Below are 19,664 nucleotides of genomic sequence, written 5' to 3' on the forward strand. Positions count from 1 at the left end.
CCTCTTTTTAAGAAGGGGGACCGGAGGGGGTGTTCCAACTATAGGGGGATCACACTCCTCAGCCTCCCCGGGAAAGTCTATGCCAGGGTACTGGAGAGGAGAATTCGACCGATAGTCGAACCTCGGATCCAGGAGGAACAATGCGGTTTTCGTCCTGGCCGTGGAACACTGGACCAGCTCTATACCCTCTTCAGGGTGGCGGAGGGTTCATGGGAGTTTGCCCAACCAGTCCACATGTGTTTCGTGGATCTGGAGAAGGCATTCGACCGTGTCCCTCGCAGCGCCCTGTGGGGGGTGCTCCGGGAGTACGAGGTCCGGGGCCCTTTGCTAAGGGCCACCCGGTCCCTGTACGATCGGAGCAGGAGCTTGGTTCGCATTGCCGGCAGTAAGTCAGACTTGTTTCCAGTGCGTGTTGGACTCCGGTTCTGCAATGTTATCTTAATGCAATTTGGCACCAAGTGTGCAAATCTGTTTTCACCTGTTGCAATGTTTTATTCATCTCTGGTGCAGTTTCTCTGACGGCATTTCCACTGTAGTGTAAACTCCTGTCTGTGCTCCTCTTCATTAGTGCTTTAGAGGCACTCTCTTTCCCAGATACACCTATACAGTGAAATAAACTAATCATATTAAATGTGTATGGTATAGTTTATGCACTGCAAAGAAGGGACTAGCAATGGCATGCAGTTTAAAAAAAGAAAGTGGATCCGAGGAAGTATATTCTGTAATGGTTCTTTAAAACTCCCTCTCTAGGCTAAATAGAAGCAATACCACAGCACTGTATGTATGTGTATGCATACCTGACAGTGACGGGTGTCGTTGGAGGCCAGGTCTAAGCAGCTTCCAGACTTTCATGGTGGCTGACACATCTTTTCCTCCAAATGAGGATGGATTGTTACTAGTAGAAGACGTACTGTGGAGTGTGAGAGTGAGGTCAGTTGACCCCACCCTCCGAATGGGGATGCGGCTCATGTGAGGCTGCAGCTCACACCTGAGAAGGCAATGGAGAGGTTAATACTTTCACTGCTCATGGAAAAATTATAGCAAGGATAAGACTAATGTCCATAATATACAATGTTCTGTGGTGACAATGCAGGTGGGTAACCTTTAATAAAGACTTTCTTCATTATTATTCAGTTTTTTCCTCATGGATTTCAGTCCATTTATAAATTCTGATATTTATTTGGCTCAGAAATATTCCCAGGGAGACTCAAAAACTCCTTCAAGATACATATAAGATTGGACTCACTTGCTAAATTTGATTGATGAAACAATGTGTTCAGGCCCCAGTTCTTGAGCAGCCTGTGACAGATGGAGACATTACAGAAGGACTTGATAAACCAAGAGTCTGCTGTATATAGAATATATAACAGAACAAACTTGTAATAAAAGAGATGAGGAAACTTTGCTTTCTGTGAGTGAGCCAGCAAGGTTGGCTAACCTCTGAGGAGTGATGAGTGATTGTGAGAGTTCGACACCTTCTCCCCACACACCCTGGGCGCATGGGGAAGGACATTCTGGACCAACCCACTGAAGTGGGTCCACCGGCCTGAGAGTCCGGACATCTGAGGCCTGTTGACCAAATGAAGGGACAGGAATACAGGGAGCAAAGAGATGGACATCTGGTCAAAAACATTTAGGTAATACATACACACTGGTCAGTGTTAATGTATCAGTGGTCAAGCTGATATGTTTTGATAAAACTACAATATGTCAGGATGATTCAATGATTTGACTTTTAAGCATCTTTGGCCTGTTTTCATCATGTGTACTCTACATGGAAGGTGATAAATAAAGATTACACACAGAGTCAACAGAGCAGAGGAATAGTTTTTATTCTAGAGCTTAAACAGATGTGGTAAAAGACAGCAGAACATTCAAGAAGGTGATATTGTTAAAGATGTTACACAGACAAACACTTAACCGTAGTCTGGCATAGAAGGTTAGCACCACATTGAAAGAAACAGCACAATTCTCATAGGGAATACAGAGCGGAAAGACCTGGTGAGAATGTGACTATGCACACAGTGTGCTTCCACCTGAAGCTTGTTTTCATAATTTTGAATGAGGCTATATAAGTTTAGGGTTGAAACACCAGGGAAACAGGACATCAAAGTTCACTGTAAGAAAGCAGAATAAAAACCACAGCATGTTCTCCCAATTTTTCAGGGCACTGAGCAAAATTGAAAGGTCATAATTACATTTTCCCACTGTGCTGAATGCAGTAGGCTAAAGGAAAATCTATAATCTTAGTGTCTGTAAGAGAGCATTTACTTTAGAACACTGACTGCATATATGACGGATGTCACCATCACGTTGCATCACCACTTCCCTCCACTATGCAAAAGTGAAGCCAAAATATCACAAATACAGCGGCTGCCATCTTGCTTTTTTTTACAACCAGATTCTGCACAGTAGCAACCACAAGTGGAGTGACAGCATCAGACCGCTAATCAAAGCTGTCGAATCATCTGAAATACCCCTCTTTTTATAGTGAAAACAAACACCAGAAAAATGACCGCTTGTACACAAATCAGTCTGCTAATATGTACCAAAAACCACAGAAGTGACCTCTGGGGAAATGTATTAGATTTGTACTTCTGAGTTTTTAGTTTGGCTCATATCCCATCTACTCATATGAGGGACACAGGGTTTATGACCTATACCGCAACCAGCCAACAGAGGGCAATTAACTCACGATGGCTTCACTTCTGCAGTCAGACTGTTTGTCATATATATAGTACAGTCGATGGTTTAGACCTGTATAGCCAAAAAGACATTAAATTACAAGTAATTTGCCTTGTTTTTCCCTCATCATTGCATCTTCTAAGGGCTAGTTTCTCCAAAAAAAAAAAAGTATTAGATTTGTACTTCTGAGTTTTTAGTTTGGCTCATATCCCATCTACTCATATGAGGGACACAGGGTTTATGACCTATACCGCAACCAGCCAACAGAGGGCAATTAACTCACGATGGCTTCACTTCTGCAGTCAGACTGTTTGTCATATATATAGTACAGTCGATGGTTTAGACCTGTATAGCCAAAAAGACATTAAATTACAAGTAATTTGCCTTGTTTTTCCCTCATCATTGCATCTTCTAAGGGCTAGTTTCTCCAAAAAAAAAAAAGAAAGCAGGTGTCTAGGCTTCAATATAATTCAAGGTTTCTGATTTTTTTTAAAAAGCAGAGCCTCCTAGACCTACTGTTTACAACAGGGCAAGGCACACCATGACTACAATGTTAAACAGCACTGGAAGAGACGATAGCTACAGCGAGGCAAGGCCAGATATTCTGAAAGCTGTTTTGATCCAGTCAACCAACGGTCTGGTTAATCTGCTGTTCCTAAAAGCTCTCCAGATAACAGACATTCCACATCTGCATTTTCAGTGCATCTAAAATAGCTGGTCTTAAAACAGACCGTTATCAAGTACTTGGATGACAGCACACAAAACTTAAATACAGACAATTTATCATAATTCCACAACTGATCTATGAGCTTTACATATAGACCAAAAGACAACAAGATAATTCTCGTCTCTGCTAACCACGACACATCAACTTTGTCCACTGACAGCCTACTACATACCTGTCAATTTCAATTTACACAAGGAAACACACAAATGCATTTGAATAAATACCAGTTTGCACCAGTTTGATGAAACAATACAATTTCAAAACACCACACTTTATTTACATCTAAACCACTATTGGAATCTTATAAAATTAACACTCGCCAATGTTGACTTAGTCACATATTTGGAACAAAGAAATAGTTTTATATGGTATTGCTTGTAGGCAAACAGCGTCATGAGGTTTCTGGCAGTAGGCTACTCTGTGAAATATCATAATGTCAGGACAAAGATCTGACAATGGAACGATACAGGTTAACACCGATCACAGAAACGAGTACTAACACAAAGAGGATTATAATGGGAAAGTGTCACTTGAACTGTTGAGACATTACAGAGTGAAATACACTTATTGTGTGTAAAAAAGAAACAAAAGATCAGAAATTGCTTTAAAAAGATGACAGAAACCAAAGCCACACTATGTTTAGTCTAATTAAGCAACTGAAATTTCTCATAAATTAAATAAAACTAATAAATAATTCAAAGATTAAAGTGCAATGTGAAATAAATATAAAACAAAAGATCAGAAATTGCTTTAAAAAGATGACAGAAACCAAAGCCACACTATGTTTAGTCTAATTAAGCAACTGAAATTTCTCATAAATTAAATAAAACTAATAAATAATTCAAAGATTAAAGTGCAATGTGATATAAATATCGATTATATATATATATATACATATATATATTCATATCATAGCCGATTAAGAAGAAAATCTCAAACTTGGCAACCTGGCCATTTCCCAAATATCAGCACAGTATCATACCGTAGTAACTCTTCTCAGCTTATTACTTGTATACAGACTGAAGAAGAGATTTACTCAGTATAATTTTATCCATTAGTATAATATTTCCAATATTTATGTGCACTACTAATATCTACTGTACTATATTCTGCAAATCCTAGGAGACGATGGACATTATGTATCCAAGCAAATGTCTCTCTTTGCTAAACACACTCACACACTGACCGGTCTGCTTTGTTTAGTAATGTTTATCCACAAGAGCTATGTCACAGGGATGCTCGTTACCCAGTGCTTGATTTAAGGTTGGTTATGAAAGGACATTTCAGTCATTACTGAGGAACACACGAGCACCCAGGTGCATCATTAATTCTAAGGTGCTGATACTGTAGATAAATGTAATTTGTAGACATGTGCAGAAGGAAAAATGATAAATACTTGAGGAAGAGTTAGGAGCTAGCACCGATGATGTTTCAGTCTCTCTCTCACTCACACACACAAACACACACACATGCACACACACACACACACACATACACCAGATAGTGATTTGCACTTGTGTTGATGTGGAGTGCTAGGCACGTGCAGGTGTCTGTAAAGACAGTCTCATGATTTTTACACATTGTCCACACACATACACACATACACACACACTTTCATAGGTTAGATCAGATTCAGTCCTGGGTGGGCCCAGATGGAGTGTTGGTGGCTGGAGGTAGGCTCTGAAGGAGCCGTGGGCTCAGTTTGGAGAGCAGCCCAGGGCGGGGCAGAGCCTGCAAGGAAGGAAGCAAGGTGGAGAGGCTAGGGGGCTGGAGGGAGTACAGACCTTTCATACTGACAGAGGCCGGGAGGGGACAGGAGCCTGCTGCACACACTGAGGAAGACGAGGAGGAGGATGAGGATGGGGGTGAGAGTGGGGGGCGGGAGAGTGTGTGGCTATTGCTGGGAGACCGTAGGATGGAGCGGTGGTGGGGGGGACGTCTTTTCTCCTGAGGCTTAGCATCTACAGAGAGGGAGACACATGCACACCGGCTCAGAGATATGCGGGGCTTGTGTGCACACAAACAAGCGACGTGGCCAAGTCTTGAAACTGCCCTGGAGTTTGAGAGCCATGTACTGAGGCAAAGCAGATGGTAAAATGCTCCTAGTAAGCCATCTGATGAGATGCAAGACAGAATCTATACAATAAATAAAAAAAAATGCAAAAATTGGGTCTAAGCTGAAAACCATGTCATTATGTTTTAAGAATTTTTCTGCCCAAGAAATCAATTTGACCTTGGTGCCTTGGAACAGGTCTCATGTGGTTTCATCCTCATTAAGGTTAGGACTTCAACTGAAAGTAAAAAATACAGTGGCAGCAGCTGGTGCAGTAATGCTAAGATCATGCAAGGGTCATATTAGGGTCATGCTGACATTATAGGGCATAGAGATCCAGGACATTAGTCCATTTGGTCATGTCTCTAAAATCAAGCCAATCATAAGCTCAGGACCAATTTTACATCATCATCATAAACCTGAAGTTAACTGTAACACACAGAGAGAAAGAGACACACTAAAAGACAGAATATGAAATGTTGAGAGAGAGAAATGGAAGGCAGGAAGAACACCGAGGGAGAGATGAATGCCAACCAGCAACACAAGCAGATAGTTCAGAGATCAGCTTACCCCTGACTGGCCCGAGGGTCTTGTTGCCTCCGCGTCCACCGGTGTGTGTGTTGTTGTGCTGCATGTGAGTTCGGGGAGGAGGGCAGCCAAAAGTAAAGCTCGGGGAGCTGTGCATCTTTGGGGAGGGCGTCTGGCTGCTGCTACTGTGGCTGTTGCAGCGAACACGGCTGAGGGTGTTCTCTGACGCCGAGCCAGACAGACAGCTGCTCCGAAAATCAAGACAGACATAGAAACTGATGGCCCAAATGTTATGTGTGACAAAGATACTAAAGACACTTAAGTGGGTCGTCTGTCTCCTTGGGTTTTCTAAAGAAATGTCTGTGAAACTCACTTGCTGAAGCTCTTTGGTGGAGATGCCTTGCTGCCATTGTGGTGTATTCTTGGTGGAGGGTGAGTGTGTATGTGTGTGTTCAGGCCTTTGGTGTTGCGGACATGCTTGAGGATCCAGGCTCGCAGATTCGTCAAGCAGCTGTGCTCGGACAGCACCAGCCGAGGCCAGGGGTTACACTCTGCCATGTCCAGAGCTGAGACAGCCACAGCACGTCCCACCTGATGCACATCAGTTCAGTGCATTTCAGAATTGCTTTATCTTAGCAGGTAAAATTGGTTAGTAGGTGCAGTATACAACAAAACAAAGGACACTCCTGTGCATATGTACTGTTGTAAGTTGAACTGTAGGATATTTCATCTTACTCCTAATGAAAAACAAGCAGGTTTGAGAGACTACACTGAAAATACTGGCCCTACTGTAAAACCTCAATGCAACAAAAGTGCGAACACCTGTGAATTTCAGGCTAAGTGTTCGAGCATCACAACCTTCTCAGTTTTGGTCCGAGTTGTGCAACATGACTGCACATTAGGTGTGGAACGCTTCAAGTAAAAAAGCCGACCCATTCGCTTCACTAGTCACGATTCAGGGCATGCAATCCTTTTTCAGTGGTGGATAAAATGACGTTACTTTGCTGTTCCAACAAAGAATTTTCTCTAACAGATCTCGCCTTGAAACCGAGAGTGTGAACAAGCTCATCATCTTGCAGAAGACCATGAAAATAGAATGAACAGTGCAGCGGTTTTGAAACTTTCTACAGTGCGCATTTGGGTTATGCTGCATTTTATGTTGACAATGAAAAAGCGTTTGCTCCTTATGGTCTTAGTCAGAATTGTAAGGCAAATATTTAACTTTTTGCCAAATAAATGAAAAGCATGTTGAAACTGGCAGTGCCTTTCCCTCGCTTTACCAAAACAAAACTATACCAAACCCAAAACTGTGATATGAACAGAACCATGACTTTTGTGAACCGTTCCACATCTATCGCAGATGGTAGGAACACCTGAACAAGTAGAAACCTGATTGTGAGACTTCATAAACACAGGTACTGCACTGGTTAAGAGGCACAGGAAGAGCCATAGTACAAGTAACAAAAGGTGTCATAGCTAAGAGGAACTTCCCAACATGACAATGATTCCAAAAACAGTTTTTAAAAAGAAAAAAGTGAACGGTACGTCCCTTGACTTGAATCCAACAAAACACCTTTATTCTTTAACCAGTCAAACATTTCTGTTTCTCAGATTAATTCTGATTGGGATTTCACTGAAAACAAATAAAATATATTTAAAGGACAGGATTTGTAATTACTTAACATTTTTGTGAAACTAACCAAGAGTGTACTTAGATTTGTGGCATACTGTAGCTTTTACAGCTCTCAAATATTAAAAACATTAAAGCCATCTTACAAAAACATCCATGCAACAAACATTAGCTTGGAAATCATCAATTGTTGACAGGGAGGCAAGAGCTTTGGATGTAATATGTTGTTGATTGATACACCCACAGAAGCTCCAGCTAACATCCGGTATGAATAACATGAAATACTTGTAAACAAACCACTCTTGTGTTCCTACCTGTTCAAATATTTCCGGAGTGTACTTTGGAGGGAATGAGGGAGGTGGAGGGGGGGTTGCCCGTCCGTTGTCATGGCAGGCAGGTGGGATGGTGTTCATGGTCTTTCCTGTGTTGTAGTTGCACTCCAGAGTGTAGCTGTTGAGTAGCCCATAACAGAAACATGACTAATTATTACTACAACTGTTGATTTCTATAAATATATATTTACTCTGACTCATGCAGATTTTGTTTTGATCACATAAACCTAACACAAAAAAAAATCATGATGCACACAGTAACAGCAGAATAATTACATATCCCAGAAGTCCTGAAAACCTTACATTTGACTTATTAAAACTCATACTAGAATTACCATTTTGTAATTCTATACCTCCACCAGTCAAATTCACGAGAATGGGGCAGATGTGAGGTCACTGACCTTGACCTTTAACCACCAAAATCTAATCAGTTCATCCTTAAGACCAAGTCTTAAGTCACTCCTATAGTGTCACTGAAACATGGGCGAGCCAGTACTATCAAACTATCAAATACAGTTTAACTGCACTGGTCTAGTCTTGGTCTTGTCTCGGTCTTGATACACTACAACACTAGCCTCCAGCTACAGCTATCACCGGCGCAGAGGCATAAAAACAAATTTAAAAAACAGCTATGTTGTTATATCTGAGCTGACTACCCTGAATATCAGCTCTTACAGTAGTGTGCATCCATTAACATCTGACCTGTGAAGCAGTCCTATGGACTTGTGAATGGCCACCCGCCCGCTGCCTTCTTTAGACTGCCCATCTCTCTTGTCTCGTGCATACATGTTTTTCTCTGAGAAGTTACAGCCCAGGAAATCAAAGTGGGCAGAGTTCACAGCGATCAGCCTGGGATACAGCATGTTCTCTACCTGCAGAGATACAGACAGAGGAAAGAGTCCACTGCAGCTGAGATATTGTGAACAAACGTTTTAGTACCCCATCTGTTGTGGCTGCCATAGGGGGATGAAAAAAAATGTCAGGGACATACAGTACTTCAAAAATTCAGTGAAATGCTAATAAACAGTGACAGCTAAATGTCATTTGAACATTTTCCAAAAGTCCTTCAAAGGAAGGGTTAAGTAAATGTACAATGCTTACCTGCTGGCTCTCGTCAGGAAGGCTATTTCCATACATGAAGCACCCACGTTTGGAGGCATGGCCATGCAAGTCCACATAATATGCCACACCCCCCTCCTGGGGGGGAATCGATACCTGTTCATCCACCGGTGGGACCTCTACAGTAACATGAGCTACAGTCTCTGAGGAGCTCAAGGAGCTGTTCTGGTCTGTGGTGACCCAGCCGTTTTCTTCCATCACCATGGGAACTTCAGGCTGTGTGGGGTCTGCATCCTTCTCTGCATTTCGTTGATTCAAAGTGACTTCCAGGGCAGTGAGGGGAGGAGTTTGACGCTGGCTGGCGGGTCTGATGCTGAGGGCCTGGCTCTGTGTGCATGTAGGGCTGTTAGAGTGAGTGCTGCACTGTGTGTTGTGCAAGCGGTTGTGTGTGTGGTGGTAGAGCAACAGGGCTTTCGCTGCATAGATGGATGGGTGCAACTCAGGGCTTGGGTTCAAGTATTGTCTGTTCAAGTTCACTCCCCTGGAATCAGTCCTGCAAAAGACAGATTAAAAAACAGCCTTTTAAAATGGATGGCAAAACACAGCAAAGCCCTATAACATGCATTTCCTCTGTAACAGTGATTGGACATCAATGCCACATTGCACTGCTTTTAGTGCATGTCTAAAAAGGAACCCGGAAATTCTCTAGACATTACCCAGAGGAACTGTACGTGCATCTGAGTTAGCTGACCCTGACCTTAAGGGGACTTGACACTGCCAGCATCTTTCTACAAAATCCGTGTAAGGTGTGAGTAAGCTGGAGTGAGCCCACGTGAAAACACAGCAGCATCTAATCGGAAGTATTCAAACGGAGCCAGTGGGCGTGTGGATGTTCTGTCATGTGACTGGTGTGCAACATCGGATGGTGAAAAAAAAAGAAAAGGTCATTTACAACGGAGATGCCAACGAAAATATCTAACTGGAGACACAACATGATTCTGGAATTTCTGTCATTAAGAGCGACTGCCACAATCATCAGAGACTCTGTTGTTTATGACCAAATTACATACTGACTGCATCATGTCCCACCTCCTGCCCAGCCAGTCCCCTCCTTGCATAAATCAAAGTATTTCCAGTAGGTGAGAATGCATCTGATGCAGACTTTCTCCTGTTGTATGCTACATGTGTGAAAGGGCAACTCTGGACAAAGTCCAGACCCAATTCCTTGGACATAGTCCAGAGTTCATGCATGAAAATGCCTTAATCCTGTTTTAAAAAAAGCAAGTTGACTCTAAATGGCAAATTAAAGGTGGGGCTGTGAGAGAAAACAGGCAGCCACATGAGTGTTTTCTCATATTCGGCGCCATGTTTTGAGAACAGGCTAAAGCCACAAGCCAAAAACACTCTTGATCAACTCATATGCATGACTGTTAGCCTCTCTAACTCTAACAAAACTATAACTTAATTGTATCTCTGCTACAGGCTGAGTCATATGATGATATAAAGCAAACCTGCTTTGTTACAACAATAACAAATCAGTGCAGCATGCATGCAAGTCCTATATATAGCACTTCTCAAAAGGGTTAGTTTTGAGGTACACACTGCACACACAATTATTACCAAGAGAAAATTACTTCTTGTGTACATCATGTGTCTAACTTAAAGCATGTAACCACAAGACTAGATCTTAAACTACACTGATCTGATCTGATCTGATCTGCCAAATGTTACATTGGTGCTGTGAGGATGATACATGTATGGAAATGTGAAATTCTCACCTGTAGTGGCCACGGACAACCCCATCTGGGTTTAGCATGGGAATGAGCTTGAACACAAACATGCTGCGAAGCACGTGAGCACGTGGGTCATCTCTTCTTAGGATAAAGTTTAAGAAACCATTAAACACAAATGATGAGGGGGTTTCCCCAGGGTGCACCCGACTGCTGAGAAAAAACACCTGCAAACACACCACAAAACACAAGGGTCAAGGTTTCAACTTCACCATCTTGATATTATCAGGCGAGTCCACATCAGCCTTTGCTATTAAAGAGCTATGAAAAAGAATACGACTCTGTCTATGTATGACTGAGTGATACCCGTTTGCTGGAGAAGCGGTGTGGTCTTGGAGTGTTGGTGTCAGGGAACAGTTTAGGCAGACGGGGTTCTCTCTCCTCTTGTATCCCGTTGCAGTTGGTCACAGTGAGCAGGTCCACCCTATTGCCATCTAGAGAGTAGCACAGCAGCTCCCTATGGTAATATACAATGTCTGGTGCACTGGTAGCAGTTGAGGATAAAAGAAAGGGGCACAATAAACAGCCAAATAAGTCATAGATTATTTTACATACCATGTAGTTTCAAACAACATGACTTATATGTATGTGTGAGGCAGGGTTGCGCTGTGTTCTACCTGCTAGGACTGAGCTGAACAGCACTGGGGTAGGTCTCATCCAGCTGCTGCAGCATCTCCTGGCACTCAGTGTAGGAGAATGGAAAGCAGAAGGAAAAGTAGGTGGTTGTCCCTCGCACCTCTGATAGCCGGTGAGTGAACGAGAGAATGAATTGGTTCTCTACCATCTGGAAAGGGATGAAGAGACATATTACTGGAATAGATGATAATAACTGTCAGGAAGCAGTTAATCACTCTGCCCCATTGGCTCCTGTTGTCCATATCTTTTGTCTGACCCCTATAGAGTGTGTGCATGTACTTCAGTTGTGGGTCTGTCCCGTATCCTTTCCCAGCGGTTCTTCCCAGGTACAGTGCGAACAAGAGGAGCCATGCCCTGGCTGTAGAGCTTCCTCTGGTTGTTCATATTCATCACATTGATCTTCAGTATTTTCCCAGGTGTTGCACCCCGCACACTGAAGTAAAACCATGATCTGAAATACAAAAACACGATTTGGGATGTTGTAAGTAATGCAGCTCAGTGTAAAGGTTGTGTGCAGCAGGTAAACCCATTTATCTAAAGAACTGGTATAAGCATTGTTCATGCCTTTTCCTGTCCTCTCCTATAAACAACATAGACTGATCAGCCACAACATTAAACCCACTAGCAAGTGAATAACAGTGATTATCTCATTACAACAGCACCTGACAAGGAGTGGGTTATATTAGGCAGCAAGTGAACAGTCAGTTCTTGAAGCTGATTTGTTGCAATCAGAAAAAATGTGTAAGGGGACTTACACAATATTAGACAGCTGGTTATAACGTTATGTCTGATCAGTGTAAGGCAGAGGTTTTCTTACCTGTTTCCATTTTCATGTTCTGTGCCAGCACAGTCTGGTTGCGTCCACACGTTGAACTCATAGTCAGGGTTAATGTTTGACCCTAAGAGGGCACTTCCACCAGAAGCTGTATCAGAGGAAGGGCTAGAGCTGCCCTTCTCCACCTTCTCCACCTTCTCCACATGTGCCAGGTTCCCTGAGTCAAACTTAGAGCTGAACACAATATTACCAAAGCGAGTCTCCATTCTTCAGAACTCAGGCTTCTTTCACTTTTCTTCCCGCAGGTTCTTTGTGACGTGTCAGTCAGATGTCTGACATAGACAGGCTGTCATGAAATCAGACAAACACAGCTATATTTAGAATGAGAAAAGTATACAAAAATACAAACAAAAAAGGACTGGGAAACTTCTAGCCATATGAAATATGCTGAAAAAGAAGTGGCATGTGGATCAAACAACCCCAAAAAGTGTCTGGTGCAGCTTTGTAATGCAATGATAACTGCAATGGAGCAGAGCTACTCTGTTGTACAAGAAAAGATATTGCTCAGGTAACAAAAGAAACTGGATCCAATTTCTAAGCTGGCTCGACTTACATGGCTTTCCTGGTTCCTAGAAAACCAATAAGCTTCTAAACAGGGAATGAGCATCTCATAAAATGGGTGACCTCTACCCAAACAACACATTCCTTATTACATGACTGCTCTCCAAAACAAGCATCAATGTACTTTCTATGACACCCATATGCATGCTTACTAAGTTACATAGTAACAATCTTAAAAAGCAGTTTTGGTGGAAATATCTTTGTATTAGATATGTATCTAAAATCAGAGTTATGGTGTCTCTTAGTGAGAAAACTAGTGTTAAAAAGATCCGTATTTGAGATCAAGAGTCGGGCTGCTTACACACACATTTTACAACTGAATATGGGATTTCTTTACCTGGGGATCAAAGGTAACCTCAGCCTTACTAGTCTAATCTAATCAGAAATGGGTTTTGATGAGGATGACAACAGCGACAACCTGAGGCCGCTAAAGAAAATTCAGCTATGACCAAAGTGTATTTTCTTCAGTTGCATCCTTAATGCTAGTCAAATTGATGCATGGCTTCTTATCATTTATGAAAGCATGACTGCACCTCTGTGGGATAAGATAATGGCTGCTGTTTGATTCAGTAACAGTGCAACAACAAACACAAGCTGACCGAGAAATCTAACATTAAGCTAGGAAGCGTTACGATCGGTCCATAGAATGCTTTCGTTTGGCGCTATTTAAATCAACAAATGCCAGCCTGTATTTACTACTATGCTCGTCTTAGGGGTCGATGTCATCCCGTGAATGATAACATTTTATACACAGCTAACACTAGCATGCGTTTCTAAGCTACGGAGGCTAACTAACGTTACCAAACTAGCAGTCGTTGCTCAAAATGACGATGCTTTTAGTAAATACACTGTTTTGGTCTTTACATTATCCCCATAGTTTATCTGAACTAATGCCTTTACGTGGGGATATGAATTATCAGACTTACTAAGCTATTTTCGAACGATGTCCATTTTGTTTTCACCGTCCAAACCCCTCATATCAACGCTCCGTGTGCTGCGTTCAAGTTTTTCGTAGAATTGAACGCTACCTGGAAATTTCCTTCCACTAACAAGTAGTAGGATGTTTGTTAATTTTTAGAGACTCCGATTTGGTAAGAGTTGTAGTAATAAAACAAGTAATCAGCCAAAAACTGCATTTATAAAATAGCCTAATAAAAACCACAGTTACAATTATGTACACACACTATTTGTTTTCTGTATGTGACCCTGCGGTGCAAAATACAGAAATACATTAACAAAAGCAAAAACACATTATAAAAAAAAAAAAAAATCAAATACTACATTGAGACAAACGGTGGCCCACATTTTTAACGTTATTTCTCTTGTTATCTCAACTTAAAATACCATCCACAACTATTTTTGCATAGCTGTATTTCAAATAAAATATCTCACCATCTTAAATGGAGCAACAGCATTTAATGTGAATTTTCTGTCAAAATGAGAATAGGTTTAGCCGACCTATGTTCACACAGAGTCACAAGTAAACCGTATCAAAGTCACTCGGCTTTTATACTTTCTATTAGTTCCTAGTTTTCTCAAAACTGCTCCTCAAGAAAACAAAGGGCTTTCCTGAGATTACAAGTCAAAGTTCAGATTTACTTAAAAATATGAGTCAGATTGCTTGGATATTATACTTACATCTATAGTTTTGCATATTTTCTTTGATTTATTTATATAAGTTCTGTTGACTGAACCACCAGCCTACATTACTGAAGTCTTAACCACACATCTTCTTTGGACAGCACAGTATATATTTGTGGAAACTTTATAAAGTATTTGTGTCACACATAAAACCTTCTATCTGCTTAATTTTCCTTGATATATTTGGTCAAAACATTTTTACTCAAATTATAATCAATTTATTGTAAGTTGGTATAATAGCTGCCTATTTCCGGATTTGGGAAGTAGTGAATTACATGTAATTAAACTGGTAGTTTTACTACACTATGCATTCGCTTGCATGGAGACTGAAGTAGTTAAATTACATTTGTGCTATTTTTTTGTACTTAACTACTGCAACCACAAATACTGATGTTGTCATTCAATATGTTCATTTTCTCTATAAAAGCTACATCTATAGGCTGTTTACCATCAAGAAGATTGGGAGGTAGGTTTGCTGGCTGAAGTATAGTTGGAATCATGTTTGTTATGTCACGTTATGTCAGGTTTACAAGTGCTGCAAACCCTACCTCATTATCATAAAATGACACGTTCATTTTCTAGTGCTAATGGATCAGTTATTACACTGATGTGTAAAACTGCTCAGTGTCTGTGAACTCGCACACTGGACCATGGTGACGCATTAGTTAATGCAGGGCTGGAATGAAATAACCTCTTCAGTTTGTCAGTTAATCAATAACCATATACCAGACTGTAAAATGAACGGAGGCAGGTCCGACATCTTTACATGTAGGTTAATGACACATATGGTTATGTGTTTGAAAATTTAATCCACCTTTGAAAACAACACATAGCTAAACTATAGGTGTAGTCCACTTCTTGTGTGACAAAAAGGTGATCATATAGGCCCAACTCCCAAATGTTTTATAGAATCAGATGGACTAATATTATAAAGCTGACAAAAAAGTGCATGTAGAATTGTTGAAACAGTTTATATCTGGGCAAAACTAGTTCACTAGGTAACGTTATGTTTTAAAAAACAAAAGTTGTTCTACAAAACTGTGCACAATTTGAACACAAACATTAACCCAACTGTGATGAGAAAAGTGCAGTGCATGTGATTTTCCTTTAGTTCTCAAAATTGTCTAACTTTTACTTCTGAGTGAAATCAACCAACTTCTGATCAACAACACACTATATCTGAGTGAAATCAAGATATTTCTCATTTGACAAAAAGAAAAAAGTGCTTAACTATCGCAGTGATGTCAACGTGAGTACTTTTATATAGTTTTTTTAAATTAAAGATTTAAGTTAATTAAAACAGGTCCTGTACAGGATTTTTCTGATCCTCTGAAATTGCTTGTGTTTTGTAAATGTTTTGGGCTGGTGTTGATACATACTTTGTTATGGGGATATTGTCTGTAGCTCACACAGTTTAATTCTGATTTCTTAGGAAGCTCCAGTCACAAGAGTTGGAAAGTAACTAAGTACATTTACTCAAATATAATTTTGAAGTAGCCTATTCTACTTGAGTATTTTCCATTTTCTCTTGCTTACTACTTCAACTTCACTACATTTGTACTTTTCACTCCACCACACTGATCTGATAACACTAGTTAGGCTATATAATTATTTTCAGAATCAGATTAACTTTATAAAATACAGTGTAATCAAGACTGATCCCTAGTTGGAAATTCACAAGCTACCCAGCAGTAAATCAAATTATAAGTATACATGGTAGTTAAAATGAGCTTCACCTTTACCAACTGCAACATTAAATGCAATAATGCATCAAGAATGATAATCCTGAAAGATGATATACATTAATGTGAAATATGCCAGTATGCATGATGAATTACTTCAAGACTCAAAGTGTTTATTGTCATGTGCTTTATTTGGAACAGAGTATTTTTACATTTGGTATTGTTACTTTAACTGAAGTAAACAATCTGAGTACATCTTCCACCACTGCTAGTCCTTTTATATTTACAGTAACATCCTCTTATATTAGGGTCGGCACTGACCTGTTTTAGGTTTTAAATGCATAAAAGTAACACATACATTTATTTATTGAATCAAGGCTTTCTGACTTTGTCAGGAACCTTTATTTAAACAAAATTAAAAAAAAAAAGGCTCTGGTGAAAATGATGACCTTTGTGTTGTTAGGGTTTGTTTTGACCCAGTTATAATATAAGATTATAAAACAATAATTAGTGCCAAAACTGAAATCATAAACACACTGTCAGCTCACTAGCACTGTTAGCCAACAGCCCACTGACAGCCAGCTCCTCTCCTAAACATGTGAGCTTCAGTTAAGGGCTTCTCTCTTTGCCTGTTTGTCTCCTTCCCTGAACAAATAAAACAAACAAAAACAGACATATTCAGACGTATAAGGCCTGCATAAGACCAATTCAGTTTAGAGTCGGTGACTTGCAAAGTACACATTTCCAGTTTGCAGCATGCGACAATGAGAAGAATATTTACAATAAGCCAAGCTCTGGATCATATCTTTGCTGAAAATGAGGCTGAGGACACAGAGCAGCATAGCAATACGGATGAGCAGGTTTCTGAGGAGGAAGATGATGTAGAGTATCAACCAGAAGACACAGACACATTACTCTAATGAGGAGGTCACCAATGCTAAAGCTGCTCCCACTCCTGCCTGAAACATTCAAATCCAAAAGTGGTAACATGTTGGAGCTCAGTACCTCCTGACTTACACGGCAGGACAGCTGCTGTAGATGTCATCAAAATGAGAGGTCAAGGATCTACAGGTAAGTCGTATTAGAGCATACGAGTGGAAGGATGTTTTTCTCCTAGGTACAAGTGACTGACAATATTGCTGTCCCTAGGTCTTAGTGGCATTTATCCCCCTCATCCAGCTGTCCTTTCATGGAGTGAAGGTAATTAGTCTAGAGAAATAATTAAAACCTCCACTGTCTGCAGTATCTTCAGTCGAAGTTCTCATGCGTCCTAATCATTGTTTTTGTGATTCTGTAATTTTCTAGACTGACTTAACCTTTGCCCGGTTAATGATGAAGTCCATTCCTGAAAATGTGGATCTTTTCGATGACAGGCTGCTGAAGGGCATGGACGACCGCTGTGTCAGGAGTCTCAATGATAAGAATCAGATTAAAGTGCACAACCGATCAGAAATTCTGCAGCATTTGTAGTTTAGTCTTTTATTTGTTTTGTTTTGCACTTACTGCTTCTACATTAATCTTTGTTGTCTGTGTGTTTTTCTAGGTTACAGAGTGGCATGTGAGATCCTCAGGCTGGTGCCTAATGTTGATAACTTCAGGCTGGTGCTGAGAGTCATCAAACTGTGGGGCCAACGTGAGTGCAACACACAGAACTAGTTCAGCTTGACAGTCACTCAAGAGACTAGTTAGGCTTTTCCCCTGACATGATAATGATACATTTACACAAACTATGTAGAGGTTTTATTTATTTTTCTCATCCTCTTATTTCCCCGCAGAGCGTAACATTTACTCCAACAGACTGGGCTTCTTGGGTGGTGTATCATGGGCCATACTGGTAGCCAGAACTTGTCAGCGCTACCCAAATGCTCCAGCACCCACCCTGGTCTTCAAATTCTTCAAGGCCTACTCTATGTGGTGAGTTGTCCCAGCATTTCTGATGTCCTTGTTAAATGAAACACCACCGGGTTCACTTAGCAGCAAGAGCCACTGCAGTCAGGGTCGACACACTTGACCTTTATGGAAGCCCTATGTACTGTATTTAAAAAACACTATGCACTTACTGCAATAACCAGTTTCTAATCCATACATGTCAGAGGTTTCTCTTGTTAAAGGGAGTTTTTCTTTCCCAGTGTCACCAGTACTTGCTCTAGGGGGATTTGTTGGGTTTGCCTCTATAATCCTGTAAGGTCTTGACCTTACTATGTCAAGTGCCTTGTTCTGATTTGGCTCTATAGAAATCAAACCGAGTGGAACTGAATTAATCTCTGTATGTTTTTATTATGGGAAACATTTAACTATTCTGTGATTGGTTGGAAAACAGCTGTTCATATCACTTGGTGCTTTCCTCTTAAAGTGAGCCTTCCTCAGTTTTTCAAAGGCCACTAGCAAACGTAGTTTCTGGTGTAGGGCTGTTTTAGTACTGGCTACATTCTTGGATCATTCTTGCCTTAACCACTGGATCAGAAAGCGGTGGTGTTTGGGGAGAAAAATACAATTTATGAACATGTGTTTTGATGTACAGCTTGTTTAAAACTGACTAAATCACCAGTGGCATCACAAAATGCAGGTGTTGTGTTGGATAAAAACATCTGGGGCAAAGTTAATCACTCTGAAAATGTAGCTGCATGTAAATGCTTTGTAAAATTTGCAGATGAGGATTGAATGATTTGAAAATCCTGTGTTTTATGTCAGGATGTGGCCAGTGCCAGTGCACCTGCGGGACGTGAAAGACCTCCACTTCAACCTTCCTTTCTGGGATCCCAGAGTAAGACCTCAGCAGGGTTTTTCAGGATTTTAAGCTACGTTCATGGAATCGTGCTCTATTCTCACATTTCAAACACATCTAAGCTGAAAATCTGTGCTCTTCTACATTTGCAGGTCAGTCCCAGAGACCGTGACCACTTAATGCCCATCATCACCCCGACATACCCACAGGTCAACACCACCTACAACATTTGTCACTCCACCTTCAACGTTATAACGGAGGAGATCAAACGAGGTGTGTACTGTAGTCACTTAGCTGTCAGCCACCAAACACTCAGTTCACTACTTGTGTTGTGGGCCAGCTAAATGTGACTGTAACAAACTTGGTTTTACACAGTCTCTGAACTTTTTGCTTTGTTTGCTCTAACACTCACTCAGTCAGTGTGGTGTAGGCATTTGAACTTCTATTACTGTGCTGTAATCTTGGATTAACTGAGCACAGTTTAGCCAAACTATGTAAAACCTGTAACTGCCAAACAAAGTGATGTGATTTTGTTGTACTTAGACTTTAACCAACTTTTTCTTCCTCATTCACAGGTCATGTCATTGCTGAAGAAATACAGGTGAACAAAGCAGACTGGTCCAAATTATTTGAGACACCAGACTTCTCTGAAAAGTACCAGTATGTAATAATCCACAACTCTCTGATAAGAAATAATAATTCATGTAGTAAGATCCCTGCCTGTGTACAAACACAAAATGTTGTCATTGTTCAAGGCACTATGTTCTGCTGCGGGCGACT

General features: G+C 40.8%; 2 protein-coding genes across 4 annotated transcripts in view; one reads left to right on the forward strand and one right to left on the reverse strand.

The window, feature by feature from the left end:
- agbl5 (AGBL carboxypeptidase 5) overlaps positions 1-13,873 on the reverse strand; it is an 18,130-nt gene extending 4,257 nt beyond the window's left edge. Inside the window, exons 1-16 of one of the 3 annotated variants that reach the window (XM_020603630.1) lie at positions 13,763-13,872; positions 12,258-12,561; positions 11,720-11,891; positions 11,422-11,588; positions 11,111-11,288; positions 10,793-10,971; positions 9,057-9,567; positions 8,658-8,827; positions 7,938-8,073; positions 6,367-6,584; positions 6,036-6,238; positions 5,197-5,373; positions 1,439-1,569; positions 1,247-1,299; positions 798-988; positions 479-600 (exon numbers count right to left, since the gene is read on the reverse strand). In XM_020603630.1, coding sequence (XP_020459286.1) covers positions 479-600; positions 798-988; positions 1,247-1,299; positions 1,439-1,569; positions 5,197-5,373; positions 6,036-6,238; positions 6,367-6,584; positions 7,938-8,073; positions 8,658-8,827; positions 9,057-9,567; positions 10,793-10,971; positions 11,111-11,288; positions 11,422-11,588; positions 11,720-11,891; positions 12,258-12,481 — 2,832 coding nt within the window. In that variant the 5' untranslated portion in view covers positions 12,482-12,561; positions 13,763-13,872. Of the gene's footprint in view, positions 1-478; positions 601-797; positions 989-1,246; positions 1,300-1,438; positions 1,570-5,196; positions 5,374-6,035; positions 6,239-6,366; positions 6,585-7,937; positions 8,074-8,657; positions 8,828-9,056; positions 9,568-10,792; positions 10,972-11,110; positions 11,289-11,421; positions 11,589-11,719; positions 11,892-12,257; positions 12,562-13,762 lie in introns of all 3 variants that reach the window. The other 2 variants (XM_020603631.1, XM_020603632.1) reach the window with 2 other exon arrangements.
- A 3,335-nt stretch (positions 13,874-17,208) lies between these two features.
- The window catches only part of LOC109962185 (poly(A) polymerase type 3-like), a 7,940-nt gene continuing 5,484 nt past the window's right edge, over positions 17,209-19,664 (forward strand). The window contains exons 1-9 of the mRNA XM_020603659.1: positions 17,209-17,230; positions 17,316-17,359; positions 17,465-17,575; positions 17,702-17,792; positions 17,935-18,073; positions 18,851-18,923; positions 19,037-19,157; positions 19,460-19,544; positions 19,640-19,654. Coding sequence (XP_020459315.1) covers positions 17,209-17,230; positions 17,316-17,359; positions 17,465-17,575; positions 17,702-17,792; positions 17,935-18,073; positions 18,851-18,923; positions 19,037-19,157; positions 19,460-19,544; positions 19,640-19,654 — 701 coding nt within the window. The remainder of the gene's footprint in view (positions 17,231-17,315; positions 17,360-17,464; positions 17,576-17,701; positions 17,793-17,934; positions 18,074-18,850; positions 18,924-19,036; positions 19,158-19,459; positions 19,545-19,639; positions 19,655-19,664) is intronic.

The sequence above is a fragment of the Monopterus albus genome, unplaced genomic scaffold (assembly GCF_001952655.1).
Source record: "Monopterus albus unplaced genomic scaffold, M_albus_1.0 scaffold62.1, whole genome shotgun sequence".
In the NCBI taxonomy this organism is placed as follows: domain Eukaryota; kingdom Metazoa; phylum Chordata; class Actinopteri; order Synbranchiformes; family Synbranchidae; genus Monopterus; species Monopterus albus.